Source organism: Ambystoma mexicanum, chromosome 13 (assembly GCF_040938575.1).
Source record: "Ambystoma mexicanum isolate Mex_15411 chromosome 13, UKY_AmexF1_1, whole genome shotgun sequence".
Classification (NCBI taxonomy): Eukaryota; Metazoa; Chordata; class Amphibia; order Caudata; family Ambystomatidae; genus Ambystoma; species Ambystoma mexicanum.
In genome coordinates, this window is record NC_090938.1 from 329,400,496 (window position 1) to 329,423,181 (window position 22,686).

At 46.8% G+C, this 22,686-nt stretch overlaps 1 protein-coding gene across 2 annotated transcripts in view; it reads right to left on the reverse strand.

Moving 5' to 3' along the window:
• Nucleotides 1–259: 259 nt before the first annotated feature.
• The window catches only part of LOC138521187 (leukotriene B4 receptor 1-like), a 273,433-nt gene continuing 251,006 nt past the window's right edge, over nt 260–22,686 (reverse strand). For both annotated transcript variants that reach the window (XM_069633817.1, XM_069633816.1), the window contains exon 2: nt 260–3,238. In XM_069633817.1, the coding sequence (XP_069489918.1) occupies nt 2,124–3,221 (1,098 nt within the window). In that variant the 5' untranslated portion in view covers nt 3,222–3,238 and the 3' untranslated portion in view covers nt 260–2,123. The remainder of the gene's footprint in view (nt 3,239–22,686) is intronic.

Here is a 22,686-nt window from a genome sequence, read left to right on the forward strand (position 1 = left end):
TTTACTCTTCACCGATCTCGAGACCTGACTCCTGTATAGAGGTTGCGTGGGAGCTGGTGAGGTGAGATGCAAGGCTATTCCATGCTGTGTTGTAGGAATTGGTGAAAGTGTCATCTGCGTTACACTTCGTGTACAAAATATTTCTTGCGACCTTTTGCAGGGGATGTTCACAAAAGAGGTACTTTTCCTAGTAACTTGTATTTATGACCAGCAAACTTTGAGTAATTTTGTGGATACTAAACAGATACTTGCACTGGTCTATTCAAATTTACATTTATAAAATCAATAGTGGTTAACTAGGTGAATTACAGTATATAAGCATTTTGTCCGAAATGTCTACAACGGTGATTTTTCAAAACCAATGTTTACTATACGTTATGTCTACTCCAACTTTAGTTTTGCTCAACACAAGCTTTATCAAGGCATTTAAAGGTAATTCCAGTAATTACAAAATGGCTCAGAGCATTCTGGAAAAAAGGCAGAAGCAAAAGAAAGCAAACACATATTTCGAGTGGGTTTGTAAGCAGTAAGAATATTGAGAGCAATTTTGTAGCATCATTTTCAGACCGTTTAGTGCAGTTCCTGTTATTCAGTGAAGCCACCCATCAATGATTGTTTAGCTCTAATGCAGGACAACCTGAGTATTAAAGATAGTTACAAAGCTCATTCCAATTGATTCTTCCTCGCATACGTGACATTTTTAACAATATTATTTTTCCACCCTAAAGTGGTTGCAGTCTTCCCTCTTCAGGACACGAGCACTTTTGGGTGCATGTGGTAAGGGAAACACAACACAATATTCATGCAGAATACTTCAGGGGGCAGTTAGTCAATTTCAAGGGGATACTCTATACAAATCTCAGACAGTGTGTCCTATATACATATATATATATATATATATATATATATATATTACTTATTCTAGCATCCGTTTCCTATGTAGAGCCGGCCGGGGGGAGCATGGATATGGAGGATGGTAAGGAAAAGCCTGAGGGTTTACTCTAAATAAATCAAAGGTACTGTTTAATATATGCAAGTGGTACGGGGGCTGCTGAGGCAAGGCCCAAGAGTATACCCTAGACTTATGTCAGGTATTGTTGTCTACAAAGCGATGTTTCTGGGAGATCCCAGTCACTGTTCTCTATAAATAGGTGGCACATGGGCTGGTGAGTGCTGGGGATGTAACCTATACATACCCCAGGACTCATTTCATATATAAAGGTATTGCAGGGCCTGCTGATATGTGTGCCCGTGCTGTGTTTCATGCAGATCCCAGGCCCCGTTTCCTCTTTAATTATGATACAGACCTTGCCTTTCCTGGGTTCCAGGCCCTAGGTCTTATATTATTCTTGGACATTGGCTGGGGAGATTCATGGAGATGCTGCCTTCGCTTAAGATCCCAAACCCAATGTACAGTTGTGTAGAGGGTGCAATCCCTCTTATGATGTAACCATGTTCATGAGATGCCAAGCAGAATGAACATCTAAATTTGCAGGTTGTGGGATTCTTGGCAAAAGCTGTTTATCCACAGTCTACAGCAAAAGGCTTTTCTTGGTTATTACATTCTGGAATATTGTTCTCTAACATTTCTTATCATGCTGGGTCCACAGAAAATACTGACATGTGAAGGTTGTGGAGAGTGTCTGGATGTGGACACTACTATTTAAAAATGACCAGCAGGATCCAGAGCTTACTAGGCACATGAGTGGGTCTATCATGTTCACAGAATTGTATACTGCAGCCAAAACTGGACATTGGAAATGTTGCCCTAGACATATCACAGAAAATCAGGAAACCACAATCTCAGTTTCACAATGCCACAACATGTATGTTTTCCCTCCACAGAGTTTGGTCGGAATTGTGACTGGAAGTAGAACATCTGAACCAAAGAGACAATAGGCACAATCTCCGCAAAATATGTTCTGTTCTTGACAAGCAAGTGTCCAGCATTGCACAATTTACAAAGGATGCACCAGCATGGCAGAACAAAATGTGATGGCAGCGTCCTTCTGTTCACAAATGTTTTGAGCAGTATCTTGGCACTGTGCTATATCTCAGGTTGTGGAGGACGGGAAACCTCCTGCAGACATGCAGCAGTGGTCAGGGTATGCCACATCTTTGGTTCACTTTGACATGGTCGTAGAAGTGCTTTTGTTGCTTGGATTCACTTCCATTTTCTCCAGCTCTACAGAGTCATTCCTGCTGCGTTGGCGCTGGAATGCCTGCGATGCCTTCCGCACACTGGAGGCCTCCGAGGCAGTGCCTTCAAAGAGCTTTGCCATGAAGCCCAGTCCAGCTGTCTTGATGAAGGAGCTGCCAGCGAAGGAATACAGGATGGGGTTGATGCTGCTGCTCAAAAAGGCCAGAGCTGTGACTGTCGGCCGACCCTTTTTGGCTGCCTGCTTCAAACTATCTGCAGAAGTGCCTGATGTCAGGTTTCCCAGGACCTGGATGACGTTGATGATATGGTAGGGAAGCCAGAAAAGGGCAAATGTCACCACAATGACGCTGATGAGGCGCCCAGTCTTTCGTTTGCGCTGGAACTTGGCACTTTTTAGCCGCATGCCTATGTAGATATAGCTGGTCAGGATTGCTGTAAATGGGATTATAAAGCCAATCAGTGTTTCAAAGACGTACTGGAAAATTATATGATTGGGTGAAGTGTGATACGGAATGCAGATTGGCATGCCAGATTTTGGGTGGGGAAAAATTACTCTGTAAAAGGGCATAGGAATGGCAAATAGGAATGACAGAGCCCAAATGCTCACAATTATCTCCATCACCACCAATTTGGTCCGTACCTTCTGGGACACAAAGGGTTTATAGACGGCAAGAAAACGGTCCAGGCTCATGAAACAGATGAGGTAGATACTGGCATACATGCTGAGACAGCCGATGTAGTGGCAGATCTTGCAGATGGCAACACCAAAGACCCAGGCACCTGTGGCCAACAGGTGGATGAAGAGTGGGGCTGTGAGCAGCACCACTGAGTCGGCTACTGCCAGGTGGAGGATGAGGACACAGGTGACGGTGCGTTTCTTCATGATGCCCAAGATGGTCCAAATGATGAAGAAATTGCCTGGGAGGCCGACTATCAGTGCCAAGGAGAGGATGGAGATGCCCATCGTAGGTGAGGCACTTGACCCTTTTGGTGGTGTTGGCTGAGTGCTGTTAAGGAAGGACGAGTTGAGGTAGGTGGTTGCAGTAGATGTGCTGGCCATCTTGATGGCACTTCTTCCTGGGGAGGAAAAGAAAGTTGAGATATTACCAGGCGAGTAAAATTTGGAGAAGGTTGAACACAACATAGTGCCATTTTACACTACTTTTGCTAGAGAGAATGGTCTTGAGGTGCACATGGTCTAGTCTGAATCACCTGTTATTTGCCTCTCCTGACTTGTGTTTTTTCAATGCATTACTGAATTTTCATGAGGCCAGACGTTTAGTGAGGTTTTGCTGCACTGGTTTAGATATAGTGATATTCCCCATCCCAAATTCCCATCTTGTGTGAATTTTAGAACTCTGATATACCATAAAAATCAGGGCACCCAATGCTTTCTTTCTCTCCTGCTTTCATTCATTGTCTCAGTCTTTCTTAAATCTCCCCTTGTTCCCCAAAAACTAGAATCCTTGCTTTTGTAATTTATGACTACAGCAGAAAAGAGACTTGAAGTTAGACCCTTTGTTTTCTGTTAGATTAAAATCCCTTTCTTCTTCCACTTCTGGGATCCCAATGCCAAAAGTGCAAGTGAGATGACCATTATTGGTTGAACACACTAGCAGTGAATGTGCATAGAGGGTTGAGGTTAAAGAGTCAAGGAAGAAGGGGTGTTTGCACTCAGGGTGCATCTAGCACTGCCAGTAGCATAAACCCTCCATGCGAGTAAAAACCTAAAATGTCTGTAAGGATGCAGAACCAATTTGAACTGAACCGCATCCTCATAATGCCCTTAGCATGGAAACTTGGTGAGATTGCCAGCCAATATCCGACCAGATGTTATCATTTTCATGTTTTATGCTCAGATCGCACTGTTCTCCTAAGGCAAGGTCCTAAATATATCCTCTTTATTAACTTTTTGTATCAACTCATGAACATTCATTCTTATAGGGCTAGTTGACCCATCAAACTGGAAAATCCGCAACAGCAGGGTATTCACTACCAATATGTATGAGAAAATATGACATTTAATGAATTTCATTGGATTTTTTTAGTCATTCGTAAAACTGTAATAGATTGTACTATTGGGGGTTGACAAGCACAGTGAAGGCCTATTTTTGCTTTTGGTTTGTTTTCTTCCCGCCAGATTACTTTTCTCCACCAGCTCTGAGGGATAGATGCAGGGGTTATCTCTTTGATCTCACTGTTTTCTGTCTGCGGATTTAAACATACCATGAGTTTTTAAGTTCACTTGAGGAGCCCCACTTGGTGACATTATCTTGCAAGAAGGCAGGGTGATCACGAACATGTGTGAACGGGCTAACCAGTCAACTATCAAGAGTTTTGAGTGATTTTATATAACTATCTACTTTAACAGACACAGATTAATGATAACAGAACCTTCCATGTAGGCCCTATTTCACTTGTCTCTTGCACCTTGCCCCCTATAGTTCTGGCAGGCTGTGTAAAGCCCCTCATTGGCGGTGGGGGAGCATGTGGACGTGTTTAGGTTATGATATGATATGATATGGCATTTGTAACGCGCCTATACACAAGTGTTTCAAGGCGCGACGAGGCAGGGAGGGGGGAACAAGGGGAAACAGACAACGATCCTACTAGGCCAGGTGTCATTCAGATCGCGCAAGTGCATGGGTAGGGGGACGGGAAAAGTGCGAGGGGAAAGGGAGAGGGGAAAGTGCAGTACAGGGTTCGTAACGAACAAGATAAATAATAAGGGCCAGCTGGTGGCATGTGCAAGATAAGTGCAGACAAGTGCAGGGAAGGGCGGCTTTAGGGATACAGAGACAGTCCCGCAGTGCAGGGGTTGCCAGGAAGGCAGTGCAGGGGAGAGTGGCTCGGCCAAGGACCGAGATTGGTGAGTGGCCCAGTTGCTGATTCAGTACAGTTTCAGTGATTTAGCAGGGGAGAGAGGGAGAGCAGGCAGAAGCAAAGATGAAGGTTTTGAGGTGCTTCCGGAACCGGAGATGGTTCTCCTCAAGTTTCAGGGAGGCAGGAAGGCTGTTCCAGAGGGAGGCCCCTGCTGCGGAGAGAGATCTCCCCCCAACTCGTTGCTTGGAGAAGGTTGATGTTAAGCATCTTCCTTTCTTACTTTCATGCAGCCTCCCTCCCCCCACCCCCTAGCCTCTCCTTCTAGAATCCAATGCTGTCAGCTCCATTTGAGTACAATGTTTGCATCACTGTGACAAGGGCCAAGGGCCTCCTTAAGTGGTTGGCAGTAAATCTACTGTTTATCGTTCATGTCACTTGGTCCTGTGAATTTACCATGGAATTAAAAGTAGCAGCACAGGGGTGTTAGCTCCAAGTTTTCCGTTGGCCTCCACTGGGATTCCTTGCAGATTTACAGTGAGTGGTAATTACCCGCTGTAAATCCAATGAGGTTTGGTGGTAAGGTGGAAGATTCACCTAAAACATTTTGCTGGATGTAAATCTTTGACCTTACTGGAAGAACACAGACTACATCAGGTGTCTTATTATGTGGTAACTGAATTAGTGCCTCTTTCCCACTGTTTTTCTACACGCCACTGGACTCATAATGATGCCCAAAGTGAATGACTCTGAAAACCCCTGCACCACGGGAGAGGAGGGAAGGCAATGTGGGGCAATAGAAATCAAGTATTAATTTGACACAAAACCTGTTAATGTTAACTATACTAAAAAAGTAATTGGGGAGCAGTCACCAGCTTTGGGGTAAAAGCTAAAATGAAAACACTCTCTAATACACACGAAACCTTAAATAATCCTTGGCATTACTAATAGGCGGCACTTTGTCAATGTGGAGGGTATGATGTTTTTGTAAACCACCCACAGCACAAAAAAGGCAACTCTTCAAATGGAACTATATAAAATCAAACAAATGAAATTAATAAAGAACAAATAAAACAAGCATACAACCGTTATTTGCCCTTTTCCATAGACTTGCTTATGTAATCAACATGATTAAGACAGCATCTACAGTTCAAAGCATACGGAATGCGCGAGTGCCTTATGTAGCAAACTTAAGACATCCCACATACTGCATAAACACATTTGGTTTTAAGCATATTCTCCTATAACGCAACAACATGGGGCAGACAAAATGTATGCACCAGAGGTCTTGCATGGATAGGTCACCAGCAAGAATTTGTTTTCCAGCACCTGGCAAGGCTCGATTTGTAAATGTCCCTATGTAAAATTCTAGAAGAATCGTCTGATCGTGCAGATTCGTAAGATGTCTTTGCGGATCCACTGGTTTGGCTTTATGTGGAGAGTACTGCATCCTGACCTAATGAGCTTACAATGGTTTATGTTGGTCCAAAATTGTGGAATCTCTTAGCAACTTCTTTAGGACACGTTTTGATAGACGTACCTGCTACTTTCTGCAACCACATTGTTGAAACTGGATTTTACAAGTCTTTTACAAGTCAGCTCTCTATATATTAATTGTACCTGGATCTGAAGGTTGCAATGCAAACCATTTGCGTGATACCACTAGAAATCCTTTAGAAAGTAGGTGACATAACTCCTTTCCACTTGAATAGTTCCTATTCTGGTTGATTGTCGGATTCCATAGTTTAAATTCAAAACTTCTCTGGAATGTACACATCTCTTCGACTTAAGCATAAGTACAAATGTTGAGGGCGACATTTGCTCAGATGATTATTTAAGTTTAGTAAACGGGTTAATGCCAGCACCATTTGATTGATCTTGAGTTAATTGAGATGGTTCCATGTCATTCCTTCACGGGATGTTTTTTCGCGGTGGTTTTTACAGCGATTTTCTTAATGAAAAACCCATCAAATTCTTTTTACATTATTTTTGGGGGCTTTGCCCCCCCAATTCCCCCATTTTCTTTCATTTTTTATTTATTTCCAAACACCCACACCCCATATATATATAATTTTCTAACCCCCTCTAAAAAATTCGATGGGTTTTTTCGGAAAAAGAAATTGTGGTAAAAAACACAGTGAAAACACATCCCGTGATGAAAGGACATCGTACCAATTGAATTGGAATACAACATATTTTCTCTAGATTGGAAGACAATCAGAGTTTGGTCAAGAATAATTGGACCATCTGTGTATAGGAAAATGTATAGTACAACACCGGATAATTTTGAAGGGAATGACCTTGCTAATTGTAGGTCTTGTAGATGACTGAGATTAATACAAAATATTCTCATTGTAATTACAGTATTATGTCCCGGAAGAATGGCTTGGAAATTAGCAAATCGGTGAAGGCCCACCATTCCCCTGGGCTCGCTGCGCTGACATCCATACTGCCAGCGTGACATGGCTCTCCTGTGAGGAGAGGGAACATCATGCTGCCAGTGCCTTATCTCTGCAGTGCGCCATCTCATCATTGGAGTGCAACTCTGAGAGCAGTGGGCCATGGTTGTCAGGGCAGCGCTGCCTTTTCACTGGAGCAACATGCTGAACACTCTCACCCTCGCCACCCACTTGCACGGTAACCTCTTCACCAGGCTAATGTCTACAAATGCACAGACCCTTCGTGCCTAGACAGTTTAATAGCACAGCCTCCTTGTGATCATTACTGTAGTTTGTACCACCAGCTGCTCAGAGGTACTTTTGAATGAGTCCAGTCATAATTCGCAATCTATTGGTTATTCCCCTGGACTTGTAAGGAAAAATAGAGGTGGTTTGGCCTGAGTGTTCTGCTTAGTATCCTTAATATTTTCCCCTTTTCTCTGTAATTAATTCCCAGTTCTTGTTTCCTTTTCCTTTAATAAGGAAACAAAAAGAAAAACAAAATTGCATGATGGGATAACGTAAATCCATTCAGAAGGTTGCCAGAAATTGGCTGGCACCTTGATGGAACAATGTAAATCTGCTTAAGACGTTGCCAGGAATTGACCCTACATCCCTCTCTCGCACGCAATGCAATGAGAAAAGAAACAACTAAAATCCACCTGAAATATTTTCTGAGAGTTGGCTTTGCCCGCCTCCGTATTCCCTTCACCCATGAGGTGTGACTAGGGAAAGGTCCTTTTGTTTGTGCTCTGCTGGGCATCGTGCACTTCCCCCAAATTGGGTGCTATTCATTCCTCCCAGCTGCAAGTACCACAGTTAATGAAAGATGCCGGACCAAGTGTTTCAAAAGAGTAGTTTCATCCCTGGCACCCCTCTGTAATCTTCTCCAGGAACTAACAAACTACGGTCACTCCTGAATACAAACAGGGTTCCTTAGAACCTTGATCTAAACATAAACATAAACACGCTAAAAAGGAACAACTGCAGCTTTTCACTATCACACTAATGTAATGTAAGTAGTCCTGTATAGCGCTTGCCTGCCACTATTGGTGGCCTCGCTCTACTTTTTGTTGCCTTGTTGCACTTCAGAGAACCAGAGGACCAGATACATCATCATCAATGCCTGCTACATCGTAAACCATTCCTACGACTTACTCAGTGAAGCAACATGGATCTACTTTTTATAACAGAAACTTGGCTTACAGACAATTACTGGGTGGTTATACGCAAGGCCATTCCTTCAGGGTACAATAATTAAACTCTCGAATACAACATGCAAGAGAAGAGGAGGAATGAAATTGGTACACGAAGAGCCTGATTTATGGAAATCAGCGCATTTTTTCCCCAAGTCCTACACACTGAGACCGACCCTGCGTGAGGCGTGGCGCAGAAAAAGAAATGCGTATTCATGAATCCAAAGGCGTATTTCTAGATGTCACGCAAGTAAAAAGCTCCTGCATGAGGAAAGCCCACAAAATTCCCTGACGCATACCAAAAAGCAAGCAAAATCCCAAACCAGGCGCGTCCCTCCGCTTCCACCTCTGACCCACCATCCAAGGTTCCATGTAATAATGTTGCCACAAAAATCTCGCCATACAAAAATATCGCAGAAAAATGGCCGTTTTTTGTGGCGACATTATTGCATGGAACATGAGGGGGACAACCCCGCAACCCCCAAACTTTATTTTTTCTTCTTTTTTTTCTTCAAAATTTTGTTTTTTCAAAAAAAAGTTTTTTTTGCCCCTTTCCCCATATATATGGTCACCCAAATAATATCACCACAACATTTTCCCGGCGATATTATTTACGGCGACCATATATATGGGGATATTATTACCTGATACCCCATCCAATACCCCTGCGAGAAGGCGCACCCTCCCTCGCAAGCCCATGCTACACCCCTGCAAATATACGGGCCTCCTCTTGTAAGTGGAGGCAGCACCTCAGTGAAATCGCGCGCCTCTCCTCGCTAGCCCAGGCTGAACCTCTGTAAAATCACATGACTTCACTCGCAAGCCCAGGCTGCACCCCTGCGAGAACGCAGGCCCACCCTTGCAAGCCCAGGCTGCACCTTTGTGAAAACGTGCACCTCACCTTGCAAGCCCAGACTGCACCCCTGCGAAAGAACACGTGCCTCACCTCGCAAGCCCAGGCTGCACCCATGCAAAAATGTGTTCCTTCCCTCGCAAGCATAGGCTGCACCCCGGCGTCAACATGCGCCTTCCCTCGCAAGCCCATGCTGCACCCCTGCGAGAACGCGGCCCTACCTCGCATGTGCAGGCTGCACCCCTGCGAAAACATGCGCTTCACCTCGCAAGCCCAGGCTGCACCCAGGCAAAAACACCGGCCCTCCCTCGCAAGCCCAGGCAGGACCCCTGCACAAATGCACACTTCACCTCGCAAGCCCATGCTGCACCCCTGCGAGAACGCAGGCCCTCCCTCTCAAGCCCATGATGCACCCCTGCGAGAATGCGCGCCTTCCCTAGCAAGCCCAGGCTGCACCCCAGTGAGAATGCAGTCCCACCTGTCACAAGCTCAGGCTGCACCTCTGTGAAAACACACTCCTCACCTGGCAAGCCCAGGCTGCACCCCTGCAAAAACGTGTGTCTTCCCCTCGCAAACCCAAACTGCACCCCTGCGAGAACGTGCGCCTTCCCTCAAAAGCCCAGGCGGCACCCCTGCAAGAACACGTGACCTCTAACGCAAGCCCAGGCTGCACCCCTGCAAAAACGTGCACCTCACCTCACAAACCTAGGCTGTACCCCAGCAAGAACAAGGGCCCTGCCTCGCAATCCCAGGCTGCACCCCTGCGAAAATGTGCACTTCACCTCGCAAGCCTAGGCTGTACCCCAGCAAAAATGCAGGCCTCCCTCACAAGCCCATGCTGCACCCTCGTGAAAACACGCACCTCACCTCACAAGCCCAGGCTGCACCCCTGCAAAAATGCATGCCTCACCTCGCAAGGCCAGGCTGCACCCCTGCAAAAACACACACCTTCCCTTGCAAGCCCAGGCGGCAACCTTGTAAAAACGCGTCCCACTCTCGTAAGTGGAGGCTAAACCCCTGACGAAAACGTGAATCCACCCCCCTACACCCTAGGCACCTCTACTGCACATCAACCACGCTAGGCCAGATACCACACAGTAGCCCCCCTTACCTCCAACACCACCCAAGGTAGCCTCCTGCAGTCTGGACACCAGCCCCCATCACCTCCGACATCACCCCAGGCAGCCCCCTCCAGTCTGGATACCACCCACCAGCACCCCTCACCTCCGATATTACCTGTAAGGAACTCATGGTGGCAATAGTAAAGACAGACGCAAATGATCACAATTCAAGGGTGTTTATTAAACTGTATGCAGGTTGGAAAAACACCTAATCTAAACCTGGGAGCAAGCGTCGACCATCAAATTAAAATAAGGCAGTCCTAGTGGTGTTATGTCAAATAATAAGGGCATATACTAAGAAACCTATTGCCAAACCTTACAACTAATACAAAAAGTGTGTTGGGGAGTTTTCTAGAAAAGAAAGAAGTGTTTCACAAATAATATGTCAGAATGCGGTATATTGGGTCTCCCTAACCCACATTTTGAGCACGGGGTAAGGTGGGATCTTGGAGCCCAGCACACACTTGAGCTTTCCCAACATGAGTTGACAGTTCCATTCCAGCTGGCACAGTACACGCTTGAGCCTTCTCAGCATGAGCTAACAGTTCCGTTGCAGCTATCAGGTTCTTAGATGGTAAAGTTTCTTTTCAATTGAAAGTTTCTTGCTTTTGAGGACCTAATGTATTCAACTAACAAACAAAAGTTCCTTCAACAAAATAAAAGTTTGTTTCTTGGTTTTACCTAGGGTGAGGAATCTTCACCCCTGGCTCCCCCTCTTCCGGGCGCTGACCCTTCACCAATCGTATGCCACAAATCAAATAACAGTTCCTTCTCCCAGCCCCCCCCCCCACCTCCGACATCACCCCAGGCAGCCCTCTCCAGTCTCAACACCACCCACCAGCCCCCTCACCTCTGACTTCCCCCCAGGCACCACCCTCCAGTCTGGACATCACCCACCAGCCCCCCTCACCTCTGACATTAGCCTCCAGCCTGGACACCACCTACAAGTCCACCTCACCTCTGACATCACCCAGGCAGCACCCTCCAGTCTGGACACCACCCACCAGCCCCCTCACCTTCAACATGACCCCAGGTAGCCCCCTCCAGTCTCAACACAGCCCACCAGCCCCCCTCACTTCCAACATCACCCCAGGCAGCCCCCTGACAGTCTCCCATAATACTAGTGCAATGCATGTCTGCAGCTCACCTGAATCTCTGTGGTCTGTCCGCACCATGAAGTGGAGCACCCACATGTCCACCCAAACACGATCAACAGGAAACACCAGAGATCCATCCAGGATTTGAGGACCTGCTGACACACCATGCCAGTCCTTAATCTGCCCACCCCATACACATATGACAAGTGAATGCAATGCCTAGGGGCATGTACATTTTGGCCATGGCACATTGCCAAGGCATCAAAGCACACCAAATGAATGTGTGCCCACGACAGAAGTAAACCTACTACAAAATTTGCCAGATCTACAAACATTGGCAAGGCGAGTCACAGCCTGAGCATCAGTGACCAGAGTGGAAGGGGTGGCAAAATCCCTCTCACGGTATAAAAACATGACAGGCCCATGCATGAGTAATGGAAGGGCAGTCACAGAGTGCATGTCACTGAGACAGGAAAAGTGTGCTGCCACAGTGAAAGAGCAAACATGGCTCACTACTGCATTCCAGTGGTAGAGGTGGAGCAACACATGAGAGAAGGCACTGCGTTAAAGCACAAGCTGGAGTGTGTGTGTGTGTTTGCATGAAATGGGAGTGGCAAAGCAATGACAAACTAATGTGAAAGTGACCACCCATCCACACTGAACCCACCACCCAATGCAGCAAATACAATACCAAATAAACTTTTACAGTGAATAGAGTGTCTGCACATACATATTTCCAATCATTTGCAAAGGCTACACATGAACTACAGTGGCCCTGAAATGAAAACAATTTTTAACTCTCTAAAGACACAGGAACCTGTGGCATGACATCCACAATCATATCCAAACAAAAATCAATAAACACATCTGCAAATCACTGCAACCATACATGGATGTAGATCATCTTACACACACCCGAACCCTACACCACTAACCACAATGATGCCAAACACACATTGATGCAGCACATGTAAATGCAATTTCAAACATCCTGTGCAACCCCCAGTTGAAAGATGTACCCAACCCCACATGTTTTGTACTAGTCAATCCCTCCACCCGCAACCATCACAGCAACAGCCACACATACACACACACACAGGCACACCACAACACACATGACCTGCAATGAGAAAAGCACTGGCTGAAATGTCAACGTTGAAAGTTGCAGACACACAAATGAACTGCATGAAGCGTGGAATGCAACCATAATAAATGTGTATTTACAAAAACAAAGTTTTTTAAAAAAAAATGAAAATGAAGGTCCAAGTCATCCATGTGCATATAAAATAAATAAAAATGACCTTACACCTAAAGAACTATATACAGGAAAAAACAGGGAAGGAAAAGTATAGTATTCTGGGGAAAAAAATTAAAACAAGACATTAAACCTACACCTACACTACAAAGGCAGCGGGCTAGTCCTCATCTCCAATGTGAGCCAAGCTATCCATCAGGGCTGAGTCGCACTGTATTTCCTCCTCCATCAGGTGGGCATCCGTAGACTCCCGGATGGCTTGCAGGGTGGAAAGCATTTGTTGTTCAGTCTCCCACACCACTCTGCAAGTGGCCTCCAGGAAGGCAGCCCACCTCCGTGCGTGACGCAGCGCAACCTCAGCACTGGCTGCCTTCACTCTTGCTTCCCGTGTCCACTGCCTCTCTGCCAGCAGCCGTCTCTCATAGCCTCGCAGCCACATGTTCCTCCTGCCTCGAAGGTGCAACCTGTCTCCCTGGTGTTGTATGCGCTGTGACTGAATGCCCCCTCCTTGTTTCCACCTACTGCCACTGTGCACAGTGCACGCTGCATTGGCACACCCTCTAACTGGATGATGATAGTGGGGGACATACCGCACCTTCACTGCTCCTAGGTGCCTGCTGTCCCTCCATTGCCTATGACCCTGTCAGTGCCTGGGTAGGCAAAGTGACCACCTCAGCTGCTCTGCCTGGGACTCCCACATCAGGCAGGGATGTGAACTCCACCAGACAGGGCATTGTGGGTGGGACTGGTGCACAGGGTGACCTGCTGGAAGGCTGGCCAGAAGACATCCTGGAGGACGACAGGTGCACAGAGGAGGAAGACGAGGAGGTGGTTGCAGAAGTGTACAGCCCATGGAGTCCACCAGGGAACAGGCCTGCTGCAAGCAAGGCCACAAGGCGGTACAGCTCATGTGTGATGATGAGCAAACAGACTACGAGTAGCCTCCCCAACATCACAAATGACCTGTCTGCCTTGTCAACCCAGCCAGTAGGGGCAGCACATGATCCTGGATGGACACACCAGATGGTAAGGGGATATTGGTCTGGGTGGACACATAAGCTGACAAGGGGGTGTCGGTCTGGGTGGAGGCATCCTGGCAGGCACACACTACTGCATTCAATGGCATAGGAACAGGATTTTGCACAGGCACCTCCACGATGGCCTGCAAAGCCGCATGCTCTTGGGACCAGACTGCAGCAAGCACGCCCACCTCAACATCCCCACCTGACCCCATGGTCTGGGCTGCAACAGCCACCTCCTCCATCTCCATCTCTGTCAACCTGGATGACTCCAGGGCGTCTTCTGCCATGGATGTCCCCTGTGTGGCATCACCTGTCCCCACCAATACTGAGGAGTCCCCTCCCACCTTCACCTTCTTAAACTCATCCCCAGCAACCATGTCCGATGACACCGGCGCTGCCACAGCCACATCGCTCCCCGAGATGTGCTATCACGGGGCATGGTTGGGGCCTCCGCCTCTGTCTGGTTGAGTCATCTCTGCATCCTTGCTCCACAGCACTGCTTCCGCCCTCTTAATTAGATGCAACTGTGTAAAAGGATATACAGAACAGCAACATTAGTGTACTGCCCCAAATCCGGTGTGGCAACACCAACATTCACAGGAACATGACTTGTCAAAGGAACAACCATCAACCTCCACACCCACACACATGGACATGCAATCCACATCCATACAGACACAACAACATAGACACAATGTGAAAGAACCAGCCCTCTCGGCAGTGCAAAGGAGAAGGAGCTCCTCGGACCAGCTTCCGCCCCAGCAGAAGCAGCGGGCACCTTACAGTAAGCTGCCCTGATCAATGCCACAATTAAGGAAAGCGCTAGACTGTAGCGCCTTACCACAATTTATTCATCCCGAACGCCGCATCTGCTTCTGCTTTTGAAGCTTTAATTATTTGGAGCAAAGCCGGGCCAACGTGCTTTCTCAATAGCACAAAATCATCTGAATTTGCGCTCCCGCACCGGAATCGCCATTAGAGTACACGAGGTACTCGAAATTCAAATATGACCGACGCCTTTCACAACGCCTGATCAGCCTGCCCAGGACACTTCCCCAAGCTACACTGATAGGCTGTCCTGCCTATTTAATCCCCCACATCCATCAAGGCCCACAACTACAAGGCCAGCACCTGTTTGGTTCCTGTTGGTGCCTGTGTCTGCCATCTGCCAGACCCCCATCTGTCACATACAAGGTAACCCAAATGCAACCATGACTTTGCCTTATCTAGCAGAATCACAAATGCAACTAGATTATTGATTTTGCCTTTTGACCACTCTAACTATTGCTTTTACTAGTGGATAAATTGACATTAGAATGCTTCTCAGCTACTGCATCCAAACTGCCTCAACCAGCATGCCACTGCCTCTTTACGGCATATCTATCACCACATTTGCCCTGATTGCTAAAAATCGAATTTAGGTGACCCATTGCCGGTGCACCCTGCTAGCTACCTATGCTTTTTTGCCCTGATTGCTAAAAATTGAATTTAGGTGACCCATTGCCTGTGCGCCCTGCTAGCTACCCGTGTTGATGTTATGACTGCATTAGTGTTTTTCCTGCCTGTGCTGGATTATTGCTGGATTATTGTACCTAGCCCATGATTGCATTTAGCCTGCCCATGATAGTTGCATCTATCCTGCCTATGATGATTGCATTTAGCCCGCCCATAATAGGTGCATCTAGCCTGCCTATGATAGTTACATTCAGCTTGCCCTTGAAAGCTGTACTCTGAAATTTGAATTTAGCCTGCTTATGACAATTGCATTTTGCCTGCCCATGATAGCTGCATTTTATTTTTAGTCAATTGCTACTATCTCAAATGTAGGTGTTCCATCTAAGTCAATTGCCCCATTGCTTTGTGCCACATTGTACCTATGCGCTGCCTACTGCTTTTGAGTCAAATGTACTGCCCATCGTATTTTAGTCAACTGCCATCTCCTCAAACCCAGGTGCAGTCTACTATACCCGAGTTACCTGTCTTATTCGCACATGCTCTTACCTTGATTAGGCTGCAATACACAGCTTTACTTTAGCTCAAACTGCCTACCCCTCCACGGTGACGTCACAAGATGCAAACATTACAAGCCACATTCGCCCTCCTCACATTAACAACACTCCTAGTCTACACACTTAGACTCGCTCCCACCATTGAACACACTACCCTTCAACGTCTAGCCTACTCCCCTGACATGACGCAGACTCAACCCCAACCATTGATGAATCGTAATGACCAAACCGAAGAACCTCAACAATATAGGACCTTCGAATCTAAACCATGCAACACCAGATCCAGAAACGCTAGACTCTGAGCCAGACTCGCAAAACTATATGAACCACGCACCAGAACGCTGACCGCATCTAACCGTAGCAAACCCACTCCTAATAGGGGTATAGAAAGACCACATAGCCTAAAACCTGAAGACACAGAATGCACGTATGCACACCTCTGTCACAACCCAAGAAAGGATATGCACATCTCCATCCACCATCCCACACCTAAAAGGTGCACTAATCAATGCTAGGTCCTTGATTGCCCATGCCACTGAGATTGCTGATCTCATCCAGACCGAAAACCTTGACTTCCTGGCCATCACGGAATCCTGGCTACATGCCGCCACAGAACCAGCCATCATGTTAGCAATCCCCAACGGCTACACCATCCTAAGAGCAGACAGAAGTGAAGCCCGTAGAGGTGGCATAGCCCTCATTGTCAAATCCAACTTATCGACCAGGCTTGCTCCCTCGAATGACACTAAATCTTGCGAAATCCTAACAGCCAAATTTGCTATTAAAAATTCCCAAACCCTCACCATCCATCTTATTTATAGACCTCCAGGCCCTATTGGAACCTTCGAGGAGGATATCACCACCATTCTATCGCATAACCTAAAACAATCATCACAAGTCATCCTGCTAGGGGATCTTAACCTAGGCTTTAATGACCAAAACGACCCACTGGCAAGCAGAGTGGCTAACTTACTCTCTGAATTAGGCTTCTCACAAAAAGTACTTCACCCAACCCACAACAAGGGCAGAATACTTGATTGGGTGGCAGACCACAACTGTAATGCCTCCATCCTATTGATCTCCCCACTAATCTGGACAGACCACCACCTTATAACATTTGCTCTAGAAACGGTCAGACCTACGTCCACCGCAGTCCAACCAGCACCATCCATCCCGACCAGGAACAAGAAAAACATCACCCCAGACAACCTACTCACGCTCATCCTACCCACACTTAATTCACTACCAGACAACCTGGACCCTGAAACTTTAGTGAATGAGTACAACAAAATTATGTCCTCTGCCTTGGACATAATTGCACCATTCAAAATAAGACGCAGCAAACCCAAAGCCCACCTCAACTCCTGGTACACCCCCATCTAAAAACTCTTCGTACCAAAAAAAGACAATGCGAGGTCGCATGGAAACTACAACCATCGGAAGAAAATAAGAGCACTCTGAGAGACATATCTACCAGCTACAAAAAGGAAATACTGTCGGCTAAACGGGAAACCTACAACACTAGAATAGCACAAGCCAACCACAGCATGAAGGAACTCTTCATTATCCTAAAGGAAATAGAATCCCCCATCCCAGTGCCTGACAACTGTTTCAAAGACAAAATATGGTGCACTAACATTCAGCAAGCCCTAGCTAACAAAGTGACAACTCTTCAATCTAAAATTGCCACGAAAAAATCCTCGCTCAGTCTAGATACTAAGCCCAAAACAGCTATCACCCCTCCCAAAAATAACATCAACAACCCTTGCTTCAAGTTCACTAAAGTATCTATTATTAAGACAAAAAAAATCATATTGTCACTCAAACCATCTAACTGCCAGGGGGATCAATGTCCAGCCCAACTGATAAAGGATTCAGCTAGAGACCTGGCTCCCTTTATCTCAAAACTCATTAACGCCTCATTTGCAACAGGTTCCATACCTAGTAACCTAAAAGAATCCTGGGTACTCCCATTGCTTAAAAAACAGACGCTAGACCCTGCCATACCCACGAACTACCGCCCAATCACTACTGTGCCATTCCTCTTAAAAATCATAGACAAAGTGGCGTACTCACAAATACAGAACCACCTGGAATCCAACAATTTACTAGGAGTACGGCAGTCTGACTTCCGTCCCCAGCATGGGACCGAAACTGCCCTCTTAGACTTAAAGGCGCAAATTGATGAGCGAAGGGATCAAGGCAAACCAGCCTTACTCCTCCTCCTGGACTTATCAGCTGCATTTGACCTTGTTGACCAAAAGGTCCTTTGTAGGCACTTGGATATAGCTGTGCACTTCTCAGAAGAAGCCACAAATTGGATCCAATCCTTCCTCAATAATAGGACCATGAGAGTTTTCTCCACTACTGGGCAGCAGACTCCATCCCCATCACATGTGGTGTGCCCCAGGGATCCTGTGTTTCTCCTACACTCTACAACATCTTCACTTAGCCCCTTTTCGATGATCTGGACCTTCTTGGTATCACCTACACTAATTATGCAGATGATACTCAGATTCTCCTACCACTTACCAGTGATTACGACAAGGATTTGGCCTTGGTGAACAGAGTGTATCTCATCATCCAGGCATGGATGGCCACTCACGGACTATGCCTGAATGATGACAAAACTGAAATCATCATCCTGGGCACACCCCACACCCTTAAAAAACTGGGCCCCAACTACTCCTCTTTTAACATTGACAACAACCAAATTACAATCACCCACGTGGTAAAAACCCTGGGCTTCTATCTGGACTCCACCCTCTCTTTCAACAAGCAGGTCAATGCGTTGGCTTCCACAACCACCTATACCTGTAAATTGATAAGAGCAGGCAAACCCTTCCTATCGAACAACAGCTGCATCACTCTCGTGAGAGCGCTTGTGTTAACAAAGCTGGACTACTGCAACTCGCTCTATATTGGGGCTAATAAGGAAGTTTCAAAAGAATTCAAATTTTGCAGAACAATGCGCTTAGAGCAGCACTTAGTATTCCCAGGAGAGCCCACATCACCGAATTTAGACAAGCCAATAACTGGCTTTCTACTCAGGAGAATATCCAGCTAAAAGTCGCCTCTTTGGTCCACAAATGCCTAAAAAGCGCCGCACCGCAGTACTTCGCTGCGAGATTCACGAGATTAAAACCTACAAGACTCACTAGATCCGCTAACTCCAACAACATATCTATACCTAGAGTTAAATTGACTAAAGTTGGTGGCTGCAGCTTTCAGGTGAAAGCAGCTCAACTCTGGAACTCCCTACCACCCTCCCTGAAGACGGATCAACCCTTCCTCACTTTCCGACACAACCTCATAACGTGGATCAAAAATGCAGACACACATTAGATCATCCACTGCCTAGACTTATTTAATCCCTAGGAGCTTCTGATTAGACTGTAAATACATGCATCCTCATTTTCGCCTGTTGTATATTCCTGTATATTTTGATTATTATTACTTTATATGCTTTCTGTTTTGTTTATTTGCCATGTGATCTTGTAACCAAGCTTTGACTTGTCCTATAAAATGCATCCGGTTACCCCTGGGTCTGGTGCCCAATATAAGTAATAAAAACAAACAAACAAACAAAGACATACATGGCACATCACCGTGTAAACGCAGCACAATGTGGCCATCGCTCAGACACATACCAAGATGAATCACATGACTCTAGGGGAAGGTCGACCTGACCCAACTGCAACTGGATGCACATCCATGGGAGACATAGCACTTGGGTTGGCAGGGAGCTAACTGGAAAGACATACACACACGTAAAGCATTGGAGCACAGAAGTGGTGGTCCACTGTCGTGGACACACTGTGGGCAAGACACACAGTTGAATCATGGTCACCAGCGGCCAACCATACTAGCACCACTCTCAGCATGGCCATGCAGACACCTACCTGGCCATCACTGCACACAATCACATCAAACTACATGCCACTGTTGCAACCATTCAATTGCGTATGCTATAAACAAATGCATCAATTGCACATGCACACATGAGTATGCCATAGCACCAAGCACATACACATGAGCATAATGCATGCACATGACATGACGTGGGCAACACTACCTCAACTGGCACACATGCCATCCTGGCACGTCTCAGACACAAGTAACATTGCATGTGTATGTGCACGATCTGCAAGACAGCACTACAACACACAATGCAAGTAAGAGCACATTTCAGAACCACAGATTTCTGAATGCACACATAGGGAGCAATGTCTGGGGCATGCATGCAGAAATCCCTCTCAGAAACATACTTGCTTCAAGCCTAAGGTGGTCACTGCCAACATGCAGGCACATGGCCAACACACATGCACCGGAGAGAAATGCACCACATGCCAGTCAATTCCAGACGTTGTCGCAATTCACAGACCTGGGAATGCAGTGCCGGGTAGAACCTCTCCAGGACCCGCATCTTGTTGCTCGATAGCCTTCACCTGCATGCACAGTGCCCCTCTGAGGTAGCACAGGCTTGATGTAGCGCAGGGCCTTGCTGTGGGTCCTAAATTTCAGATCCTGCCAGCTTTTATGGACGGTCTTGAATGTGTGAACTGCCCCCCCGCCCCCTCCGCATTGATGGCATCTGTGATCTCATCCCAAATCTGCTGACGTCCTTCCTTGCTGTGTTGCATCACTGGGTTGAAGAGGGTGTCATGATGCTCCAGGACCTTCACCGCCAGGATGTCAACTTCAGTGGCACTGAAATTGACAGCCATCTGCCTTGCTGTTATGGGTGTTGGCACTCTGGTCAGATGATGATGGTGCTGACATGGCAACCGCAGAGGCTGTTGTGGGTGGGCAAGGTGGTCCTGGAGATGGGATGTGGAGCGGTGGTGGTGGAATGGCATGGTTGAAGTCCAACAAAGCAGCTGAGGTGGTCACAGGGCCGGAGACAGTAGCATAGGCAATGGCTGGACAGCAGGCTCTCCAAACGCAGTGCAGTTCGCCAGCAGGCACACACACTGTACAGGCAGCAGGAGATGGCAAAGTTGGTGGCACCACAGGGCAGGAGGAGGCAGGTAAAATGGCATGGAAGCAGGAGCATGGGTCATCCATGTCTCACAACGAAGTCAGCTGAAAACAGAGTGAAGGGACTTTGCATGTGAAAATGTAAAAACTGAAAAAAGCGTGGACACGTGCACCCAGAGGAAAGGCCCTCAACGCATAACTTTCACGACACGCGATGCACGCAGGCGTTGACCACGCCATAGTCAGGAATGCATTGGGCATGGAAAAGCAACTCTGAACGTACGTGTGAAGGGGAGAAGATGGACGAGTGAAGTACATGTGTGTTTTGGGGTGCCACGCATTCCGTTCACTTCAGGGACCATACGTACTTGTTATTTTGGGGGGGCTTTTCCTCCGCGCATATGCGCATTTACTTTAGATTTTTGCGAGGCTAAAAGTGAGTTGTGTACGCATTTGTTTCATCTCTGGGTGCCCCTGTGTATCACGTACCACTATTTTTACATTTCTTGTAGCTTTCTGGATTTCGCATATGCTTTTTTTGTGGTGGTGGGTGCCACTGCGTATCACATAAGTTTTTTATTTTATTTCAGAAGCATTCCTGGTATCACGTACACATTTTTTTGGTTTTCTGGGTACCAGTGCATTACGCGTACCATACTATCCACATCTAGAGTACATTTAAGCCTTGCTGGACCACAGAACTACATCTCACATCACATAGACTGTCCCCTTACTCATATTGCCCAGGACAATAACTTGGTATGCCTTCCATATTTCAGTTACAACTGTGATATGAGTGGAAAGGCCCCAAGAGGCAAAGCGGGCAGACGGGGCCGGGGTCAGGGACGTGCTGTGGAAGCAGCTGCCCAAGCCCCAGGGGTTCAGGGATGTGTGTGGAAGCAACTTCCCAAGCCCCAGGGGGTTGAGGATGTGCTGTGTAAGCAGCTGCCACAGCCCCAGGGGGTCATGCCATGCCACCGACCACTTGTGGTCTGGCATCTGGATCCCAAAGTGGTCCCAGCCACACAGGGGTGACACCAACACCTCGTGCCACTCCTGGCAAGAAAGGAAATCCTGCACAGCAGGAACAGGCTCAACCCCATAACACAGCACAGTACACTGGCACGTGGAGGAAGAACTTCCATGATGAAGAAATCCAGATCCTCATGGACTACATGACCATTCACCACTAGGACATGTGCCTGCATCCGGAGAGCACCCATACAACTGCTCAGCGTGTGGTGCATTGGCAGCATGTCATGGATGAGATCAACGTCTTTGGGTTTGAGAAGCGCACTGCTGCAAAGGTAGTGAAGCGCTGGAATGATCTCACCCATCGCACCAAGCACAAGCTGGGTGTTAACCTGGACTCTGCTCTGAGAACTGGAGGGGGATCACCAGAGGAGGAGGAGCTAACACAGCATGAAGAGGCTATGTGCCAATTCATACTACCGGAGCAGGTGCAAGATGTGCGAGGCCTGGAAAATTACGAGGACACGTCCGGCGAGTGACCAACATTGTGCATCCTGAGTATTTGAAGTAATGCATCACCAAAATGTATAATTGTGGTGCACATCTGGCTGCATTGGAATGACTGCCCTGGGGGAACCATGTTATTTTTGTTATTTTTTTTTATTCAGTGTTTATGGTCAAACAGACCTTTACACTATAACATTACACATTTTACATTTACATCATTTCACATTTACATTTACATAATTTCATTTCATCATT